General features: G+C 50.3%; 1 protein-coding gene across 1 annotated transcript; it reads right to left on the bottom strand.

The window, feature by feature from the left end:
• Positions 1 to 2,323: 2,323 nt before the first annotated feature.
• Positions 2,324 to 9,366, bottom strand: LOC119093798 (mitochondrial import receptor subunit TOM20 homolog). Its single transcript, XM_037216808.1, has 3 exons — positions 9,173 to 9,366; positions 4,003 to 4,271; positions 2,324 to 2,682 (listed from the first exon to the last, which is right to left on the bottom strand). Exons 1-3 carry the CDS (start codon positions 9,300 to 9,302, stop codon positions 2,623 to 2,625), a joined length of 459 nt encoding a protein of 152 aa, XP_037072703.1. The 5' UTR covers positions 9,303 to 9,366; the 3' UTR covers positions 2,324 to 2,622.
• Positions 9,367 to 9,937: the final 571 nt, after the last annotated feature.

Raw genomic sequence — 9,937 nt, 5'->3', positions numbered from 1 at the left:
GGAAGGGTTTCTCTGACCAGATTGGGCCCCTTGCTGAGTGAAATCTTGGCAACGCTACTGAACTAACGGATGATTTTGGTATTCATACTGAACACGCTGTTGGACGTACTATGAAACATTTACTGCTATCTGGGACCCGCACTTACAATTAAAAAATACCGTAAACGCCTTAATGTCAAATGTAAGCTCAGCTAAAAAATGTTCCATCAGAGCTCCACAACGGGTTGAAGTGCCGAGAAACGCTTTGGGTTTACTACTTTCATGCCAAGACCACAGCGTCAGCGAGGGTTCCTTACATGTATCAGGGCTGGCGTATTTTGCCATGAGCAGGTCCCCGGGGCTTCCTTTTGAAAAATGAGTTGGAGGGACTGAACAGCTGAAAGATGCCCAAACACGGCCCCAACAACTGTCAACAAGGAGGTCACGGGATTTAGCTCACTTTCTTCTCCAAGTTGGGAGGGGGGGGGGGGCTGAAGCCCAAGTTGGGGACCTTCAGCCCCCCCCCCCCCCACAGAATCGGAAACTGCACCCCTGCAGGTATCCTATCATCAACAAAGCTTGCTTTGTTATTCAGCTCCGCTACTCCACACCGGAGTGTCGTCAGTCAGATTCCTGATATTGAGACCATTCAAGCAATGAACTTAAAATGCTTGCTATGAACTCTCACGGGATGAGTGGGTTGCGCAGGAAATTCCAGCTGCAGGGGTTTTTGCATGAGGGGATCCAGTGATAAACCGCATCACATGACATAAGTGGCATCAAAATCATCCTATAGTTGGCATCATCATAGTTGGCGTACGTTCCGCTGTTCTGGCATCAGTCACCGCAGCAATGTATCACAGGTGTGTCGGCCCCGTTGGCTATTTCAGCCGCTTGTCGACCCGAGATCGACAATGACTGGGATGCGCCGTCCGGTAACAGCAAGAATAGTTCGCCGAAACGGGTGTCAACGGAGCTGGACCCCGATGCATGACGTCGGGCAGCTCCATCACCTGTGATAGGCCCGCGGCTTGCACAGAGGACCTGCCGATGGTACAGCTTGCGGATCATCCTTCGAGTTGTCGTAAGACAACGTGTCGTTCGGCCGCTAGAAGTCCGGATGATACAGATTGCGGACTATCCTTCGAGCCGTCTCTCGACAGCGCGTCGTTCGGCCGCTAGAAGTCCCGATGGTACAGCTTGCGGACTATCCTTCGAGCCGTCTCTCGACAGCGCGTCGTTCAGCCGTCAGAAGCCGTGCTCGCCACACCGCTGACCGCGCCGTAATGGGATCACGGCTGGCGGCCCTTTGCCGCCCGGGAGCTCACTGCGAACGCCACCACCAGGGCGCCCAGGCGTCCGGGCGGAACCAGTGAACCGTACCTGCTGACGCGGTATCAGCTGTTATGAGCCGTCACACTCTCTTAAAATGTGCTGGGATTTTCTACCTTCCTGGCGTTTCTGCCTCTGCCATTTCGGTCTCATTACAAGCAACGGTCATGCTTGTTCCTGGCAATAACAGAACTAATCAAATCTTCTCCATAGATAGCCAAGAAAGCCATCAGTTTGGGTAGGTGTTCGAAATGTACAGTGATCCAACACCGCTGCAAATAAGGTCGCTGCTCCAGCGTTACCGTCCCGTTTTGGGAAATAACTGCAACAATGTTGGCATGGTCGAACTCCAGTTTAAAGGCACCCAAACAAAGCCTGACTCGGCCTTTTTCATCCCATTCCAAATGGCGGCGTCGTTACTGTCCCCCCATCGATCAAAACGCATTATTGCCTCGACCGTGCCATGCCAGAGCTTGGCCCGACATCGTGATAACGCCACCTCCCATTGGCCGCACGTCCGCAAGGCGCGCCGGCTCCTTCGGCTTCCGCAGGCCGTACCGGTTCGAGACGGTACAAGCTTGGTGCTGACCCAGTAGTGGTCCCAACCAGGCCACGTCGCAAGATTGTACCACGGAGTATCGAGACTGCTTTTTTCGTTCGATTTTGACGGAACTTCAAAAATCAAGCGAAGCTTTGTCCGGTTTATCTTCGTTGTGTGCCATTGGGCACAAACTACAACTTACCATCCACGATCAGCATTCATGCGAACGGCGTTTTCGTGTGCCCGCCCGATGGTGGCTCCATCTGGACATGGTGTACGAGTCCACCGGTGGCTCTATCTGCATGCTCGGTTCAGGGGTCCGCTGGTGGCTCCATCTGGACGTGCGGTCCGCGACAGAGCGCGGCCGGCTGGAGGCGCCACCATGCTGACCGCTGCAGCCAGTGTTGGGCGGTCCAACCATCCAGCAACGCCCGCCACCTCCCATCTCAGGTCCGTGAAGAAACAACGACATGTAAAACTCTATGTAATGCCTGTGACGAATTCGATACAACCCCACATGACTAGGCAACCGAAGCACACTCGTTAGAAAACGCTCTCAGTCAGCTACTCAGTCCCACACCCATGCAGTCGCCGGCGCCTCACAAGACCACAGTCGCCCACTTTCATCCTCGCGCCGTCATCCGCAGACACTTGCGCGCGCACTCGCACGGGGCCAGGCTCGGCCGGTCCTGGCGCCAGCTGCTGGCGTCGTCACGTCGCCAGCCGCTGCGCCTGGCCCCGGTGCAGGGCCAGACGGACGCTGCCGGCCCTCACTCCACATCGTCCTCGGTGATGGCCGCCTCCTTGGCGGCTGCCGAGGCGGCCAGGCGCTGGGGAGAGGGCAGGGTCAGTGTCACCAGGCGCTGGGGAGAGGGCAGGGTCAGTCACCAGGCGCTGGGGAGAGGGCAGGGTCAGTGTCACCAGGCGCTGAGGCAGTGTCACCAGGCGCTGAGGAGGGCAGGGTCAGTGTCCCAGGCTGAGAGAGGGCAGGGTCAGTGTCACCATGGCTCTGAGGAGAGGGCAGGGTCAGTGTCACCAGGCTGAGGATAGGGCAGGGTCAGAGTCACCAGGCTGCTGGGAGAGGGCAGGGTCAGTGTCACCAGGTGCTGAGGAGAGGGCAGGGTCAGTGTCACCAGGTGCTGAGGAGAGGGCAGGGTCAGAGGTCACCAGCGCTGAGAGAGGGCAGGGTCAGTTGTCCCAGTGCTGAGGATAGGCAGGGTCAGTGTCACCAGGCGCTGAGAAGGGCAGGGTCAGTGTCACCAGGCGCTGGGGAGAGGGCAGGGTCAGTGTCACCAGGTGCTGAGAGGGCAGGGTCAGTGTCGCCAGGCGCTGAGAGGGCAGGGTCAGTGTCACCAGGCGCTGGGGAACCAGGCGCTGAGGAGAGGGCCGGGTCAGTGTCACCAGGCGCTGGGGAGTGGGCAGGGTCAGAGTCACCAGGCGAATGCGACAGGAGACGCGCACAGGGCGAGGCGAGACCACACTGCTGGCGACCCGGGCATCCGGAGCTAACGGTACTTCGTAGACGATTAAGTCAGGGCTACAATCGCGAAGGATGTGCCAGGGCCACCATAACGTGTCAGTCTGAACCACTACATCACAACAGCAAAGAAGTCTTAGGAAGGTGCAGCTGGGACGAGGACTCACTGTTGGCTGATGGTGCAATACCTCCATTCCATTTGTAATATGCTGGACATAGCACCCGAGAAAACCACTTATTGTCATGTTTGCTCTGCCCCACTGAGGCACTGTTGGTAATATAATACATGTAGGTGATACCGTTATGCGAAGGTTGCATTCATTGTCATCAGAGGCGCTGTACCCGGCCGCGAGAGGCGCTGTAATCGGCGTAATGCACGGTACCGCTCTATCTAGCGTGGAACAACTGGCAGAACTGGTCAATGCAACCAGGATGAGCTTGTTTTTTTCACTCATGCCTATGCTGTACCACCCTTGTAAAATTTACAAAAGGCACGCGACGACGTGTACATAAGGCCCATAACTTGCCGCCCCGTCGCCACAGAACTTGCATATCTTCGGTTTTCCTCAATCTTGTCTCCACCCGACAACTCTCACATGTTCAGCTACCCCACGGGACAGGCCATCACTGACACTGACACAGTCTCCCGAGCGTGACCCAACGCTCCACTTACCTGTCCAGCCAGCGGCAGCCGCTGCAGCAGAAGCTGGAACACCTGCGGTGGCACCGTCTGCTGTAGCACCTGCAGCAGCTGCTGTGGCTGGTGACACACGGCCACCGCGTTGCAGAGGTGCTCCACGCCGGCCTCCAGCTCGCCCTGCGCCAGCAGCTCCTCACCCAGCTGTACCTCCTGCATGAAAAAGCTTTGCACGGCCTCCTGGGAGCGCAGGTCGGGCAGCTGCGAGGAGCCGCCTGGCGCCGACCGGCTGCCCTGCTTCCGACCTGCATGACCACCCCCAATGTCAGCATACACGCACAGATTCGGTGAGCTTGCATGCATCGCAGCTTGTGCGTGCACACAGACGGGGTCACGTGGAATACTTGGCACTGACACTCGCACGACACTACAAAGACAATGATAGAGGAAACAACGCACAGTACTTTAAGTTCGAACAATCTTCTTTTACCCAAAACCCTGAGGGCAAAAATTGTTTAGGCCACGGGAATATGGCTCCTTTAACACTGCCGAAGTGGTGCAGTGTGTGGATATTTAGAGACATTTTCTAACTTTTGTATACCTTGCATCAGGTGTGTGTGTGTGTGTGTGTGTGTGTGTGTGTGTGTGTGTGTGTGTGTGTGTGTGTGTGTGTGTGTGTGTGTGTGTGTGTGTGTGTGTGTGTGTGTGTGTGTGTGTGTGTGTGTGTGTGTGTGTGTGTGTGTGTGTGTGTGTGTGTGTGTGTGTGTGTGTGTGTGTGTGTGTGTGTGTGTGTGTGTGTGTGTGTGTGTGTGTGTGTGTGTGTGTGTGTGTGTGTGTGTGTGTGTGTGTGTGTGTGTGTGTGTGTGTGTGTGTGTGTGTGTGTGTGTGTGTGTGTGTGTGTGTGTGTGTGTGTGTGTGTGTGTGTGTGTGTGTGCGTGCGCGCGCGCGTGCGTGCGTGCGTGCGTGCGTGCGTGCGTGCGTGCGTGCTGTGCGTGTGCGTGCGTGCGTGCGTGCGTGTGCGTGTGCGTGCGTGTGCGTGTGCGTGCGTGTGCGTGCGTGTGCGTGTGCGCGCGTGTGCGTGTGCGCGCGTGTGCGTGTGCGCGCGTGTGCGTGTGCGCGCGTGTGCGTGTGCGCGCGTGTGCGTGTGCGCGCGTGTGCGTGTGTGTGCATGCGTGCGCGTGTGTGCATGCGTGCGCGTGTGTGCATGCGTGCGCGTGTGTGCATGCGTGCGTGTGTGTGCATGCGTGCGTGCGCGTGCGTGCGTGCGTGCGCGCGTGCGTGCGCGTGCGTGCGCGCGTGCGTGCGCGTGCGTGCGCGTGCGTGCGTGCGTGCGCGTGCGTGCGCGTGCGTGCGTGCGCGCGCGTGCGTGCGTGCGCGTGCGTGCGTGCGTGCGCGTGCGTGCGTGCGTGCGCGTGTGCGCGTGATGCAACCAGTAAGACGCCTTGTATGGCGTGATGCTAGCGAAACGATAGCAGATGTGTACGAGCTGTCAGTTGTTCCAAGAGTCAGAACGGATTCTACTCCACTAAAATCTGTCAAAAATTACGCTAATGAAGTCGGGCAGCTAGGGTAATTGACACAATCAAATCTGGCATCAATACATTGCCAGGTCTACGTCCCATAATTTAGCAGACGAAGGTTCACCACTGTGGCATTCGCGCACAAATTTGCAAAGCATTAGCCTCCAAAAACGGCTGGTGAAAACGGCAAAAACGGCCCATAATGCTACGCAAACGGTGATGTGTCTCACGGGCCCTTGCCTGGAAAGCATCAGGGGGTCTCAGAAGTCTCCAATAAAGTGGATCGAAATCGGGGCAAAATGAAAAAGGGCTACCCCATGTTCGCTGGGGAACGTCTATTCTCCTGCGAAATCGGCAAGTGAAACAAATAACATATAACAGTGTAGCCTGCACGCTCGCAATATTAGGACTAAGAGCGATGATCGGGTCGCAGTTTCGTAAAAACGAGCGGCGATGGCCGCTAGCACGAAACACCAGGGGGCGGGCACCCGGCGCGCGAGAACGACCGGCGTGTAAAAATGTTTTCGAGCAGTGTTGAAAAACTTCATGTTTCCGGGCATAACGTATACCAGGAGATTTTGTACTCCAGAATTGTGACTAGATAAAATGAAATATTTTGTACTCCATCGTGATGCAACAAGAACAGCTTTTGGAAAACTGATTTTACCTCTTTGTGTCAGGACAAAATAAAACCAGAACGTGCAACGGCTTGTGACTTGCTTCTTCCATCAGGAGCCGAGTATTGATATCTGTAAGAGCACAAATCTTGCACCCACCAGACTAAGATGCCCAATAGCAAGCAGCTTGCGTTGCAAGCTAGGTATATGATAAACCGTGTATGGAAATGTGAAAAAGTGTTAATGTTGAATGGAATCGCCTTTGAACCACACCGAGAAATGAGAAACGAGTACCGGATCACACCGGTCTGTAGATTAGCAAAGCTCTCACTTCCTATGCCCTAGAGTTCATTTGCATTTTTTGTGTACCATTTTTGTCTGGCTGCGCGTATCGTGCCCACTTTCCGTTCTGGAGGGTGTATAAGCCCGGTGTGTAGCCACTCTCCATTTTGGAGAGTGTATAAGCCCAATGCTTGATTGCCCTCTGTTTTGGAAGTTGCATACACAGAGCCTTTCACAAATTGCAAACCAATGTATATGCACATGTGTTTCATAGAACAGAGTATGAGACTGTGTTGTTTCAGTGTGCCATGTTAAATACTGATATTTTCTTTCATTTAAAGTGTTTTTACATGAATTGCTGTACATGGAAAGAGGCGCTTTTGTTGAGTGCCACCCATTGCACTATTATCTCTCAAAGATAACCTAACTAAAGCTGTAATGGCCTGCAGCACTTGGATAATTTTGTACTCCCCTATAGAAAATTTGTATTCTGCTACCAGGAAAATCTTTCGAATTTTCAACACTGCTTCTGAGTCTTTCAAAATATATTTGACCCATGCAAAGTTTAGACTGGGTGCATGTTCTCAACAAGTATAAGGATATCCACTGGTCAAATTAACATTAAAAACAACATGAAAATAGAGATTCCACCTTGACTCTTTCAGCTCAACCACCTGACTACAGCACCGCGTCGCGGTGCTACAAAGGCTAGTAATTCCGTATTTTCAATCTTAAAATCTCACAGGTCAAATATACCCGGTCTTCTTTCCAAACGTGCAAATCAATGTCCCAAAGCATTCAAAAATGTTTTCTTCAGATGTTTCGTTTTCATCGTCTGTCCGTTGGCCACCGCTTAATGCCAGCCGCAGGGCTGACGTCGCGTGGCGTATGAAGACTGCAACGCCGGGTGCCAAAGCTGTTGCAAGGCCTGCAAGCATGCATGTTCAAAACCATGTTACAAAATTCTTACTGGTGATTGATTCTGAGCTGATGTGGAACATTTCAAAACTAACAAGAGCTAGCCAAGGCAATGTAATTTTGGACTCAATATATCTGAAGAACACAAACAAATCTGGCAAAGCTTCTGAGTACTATTGGGTTTGGAACAGCCCAATGAACATTTGTAAAATAATGAAAGCCAGTGATTTATCCCATGTAGCTGTTCAATGCCTGATTTCTGTAATTTAGTGACTTCAAATACAAATGGAATTGATCTCACAGGGACCTATGGTTATGTTTCTGTTCTGGTCACATGGTAAAATAACAATAAACCCAAGAACAGGGCCCCTCATTATTAAGTGAGCTTTATCCCACATCCCTAAGGGGCTTAGGCCATGCACCAACAGGGTGTGTGTGTGTGTGTCATTTGGGCTTATGACGCACTCAGCTGCTGAGGCTATATGGCACCACCCGCCTCTCACCCTGGCAGGAAGCGCGGGCACCACAGGGAAAAGAACCATGTACCTCTGGCTTCCCAGATGTGTAGTGGTTAATGCAGATGTGTTAACCACTACACTATTGGCACTTACATGTACTTTACACTGACTGACACAGTTGGACAGTGTTGCACAATAAAAATATGTCACAAGCACCACAATAATTTGCTGTTCAGAGCATACACACAAATTAACCTTGATTATGCCAAATTTCCAATTAATGGAGTGTCTTCTGCATCTCACAACCATGCTGTACCAATGAAGTCACCATGCAAATAGCCAAAACTGATGCATAACATTTGGGCGCTGCATGACCTTTAGCAGTCGATGCGCCCTAAAACCCCAAATCATCATCATCACAATGCATAACAATTTTGTTGTTGCAAGTTGTGCAAGCAATTGATTGACACATGCACCATATGAACACACCAAACTGGATATGCATCTTATGAAGGTAATAAGTGAATTTATGTTAGATTATTAAGTGACAGCTACATATAGATATTTCCATGCACTTTTATGCAGCCAAAGGAACATATCTACTTGGTGCATAAATCTAACCATGCATGTTTTGATGAATGCATCCATTTATATCTTATAGGCAATATTTTATATTAGCAAGAATATTAGCAAGTTCTAAGCAATGTAGCTGACATCCCTGCATTGTGAAGAATAACACCTAGGGGCTTTGACAATGCTAACCTTCTAAATCTTCCCACTATATGCTCATAAACAGTGCACACAGTCCATCAATGTCATGCAGTGGCAAGCTGACCATATTCACATGATACAGATTATCAATGAATTCTTCATTGGAATATCATCAATTATGAGTTGGTAACATGCATGTAATTTCCAATCAGCTTTATCTGAGCAGGCAATACATTGAATTCCAGTCTAATTCCAGGTCAAATGGTATCAAATCTGGGATGAGATTCAATACTACTAGCCAAGCCTATGACAGTTTCTGCTCAAGCAGGTTAATAGGTAACATGTCACTCCATGTCAGATGAAAATGGTGGCATTGCAGCATTTGCATCCTGACATGACACAGCATGGGCATGAAACACACCTAATAATGATAAGTATTCCTGCTAGGCTAGAGTTGCTTGACTAAGATGGTGGACCCAGTCCTACAGAAATATAATGCAACCAATTAATCGATAACAAAGCCACTCAAGCAAAACGTTCAGCCAACTTTCAACGCAACCTGTCTAAAAAAACATCACAAATACACATCATGGCTTATAATGGATGTCAGTGCCGGCATGACAAAGCACATGGTGACGTAGAATACAAACGTGCTGACGCAACAGGCAAAATTAGCACAATTCCGGCGCAGCCTACTCACGCTTCTCACGAAGCTTCTTCTTGAAATCTGGTGCACTTCTTCTCTTCCTGTCAAAATAAATGCAGTACCCCATAAACAGGGTACCACACACGGCTGCAATGCCGACAGTTGTTCGCGATAACATCGTCATCTATAACAAGTTAATCGCGGCCGGCCAAGAACGCCTGCCACCGCTGAAAAGGACCGGTGCAAGGTTCGGGCCCCAATCTCCAATATAAAATATGGCAGCAACGGTGCACCTTTCAGCACTAGTCCGTTGAATCTTTTTTCAAGCCGCTGCCTTTCTAAATCTTGAACATATGCACGCATAAAAGGGCAAAACAATATAACTTAGGCAATTTTCTTTCAATTTACGGGATCAGGAGTGTACACCATCACACTCCATTTTGAGACAAGCTTTTAGGCTACCGTAGACGCGTGCACGCGCTACGATGTCCAGATGTGAGGTCGAGTCCCGCTGCCGTCAACTCTTCTCAACGGGGTAAGATGGGAAAACAGAGTAAATACGATCACTGACTGACAATTTAGATATCGATTACCAGCGATCTTGTAATAAGTTATTTCTATATATCTGTCTATATTTATTTGTATGCATATATATATATATATATATATATATATATATATATATATATATATATATATATATATATATATATATATATATATATATATATATATATATATATCTATCTATCTATCTATCTATCTATCTATCTATCTATATCTATATCTATATCCATATATATATATCTATCTATCTAT

This window comes from Pollicipes pollicipes, unplaced genomic scaffold (assembly GCF_011947565.3).
Source record: "Pollicipes pollicipes isolate AB1234 unplaced genomic scaffold, Ppol_2.1 Scaffold_4002;HRSCAF=4701_pilon_pilon_pilon, whole genome shotgun sequence".
NCBI lineage: Eukaryota > Metazoa > Arthropoda > Thecostraca > Pollicipedomorpha > Pollicipedidae > Pollicipes > Pollicipes pollicipes.
The sequence above is the reverse complement of the archived record's forward strand: the minus strand, read 5'-3'. Positions and strand labels throughout refer to the sequence as shown.

What these genes read in the sequence shown, in the direction of transcription:
- LOC119093798 (XM_037216808.1), bottom strand. Translation starts at nt 9,302, where the DNA reads ATGACGATGTTATCGCGAACAACTGTCGGCATTGCAGCCGTGTGTGGT. An exon ending in GAAGAAGCTTCGTGAGAAGC is followed by an intron (nt 4,272 to 9,172) that starts GTGAGTAGGCTG and finishes GTGGTCATGCAG; the next exon opens with GTCGGAAGCAGGGCAGCCGG. An exon ending in GGCTGCCGCTGGCTGGACAG is followed by an intron (nt 2,683 to 4,002) that starts GTAAGTGGAGCG and finishes CCCTCTCCCCAG; the next exon opens with CGCCTGGCCGCCTCGGCAGC.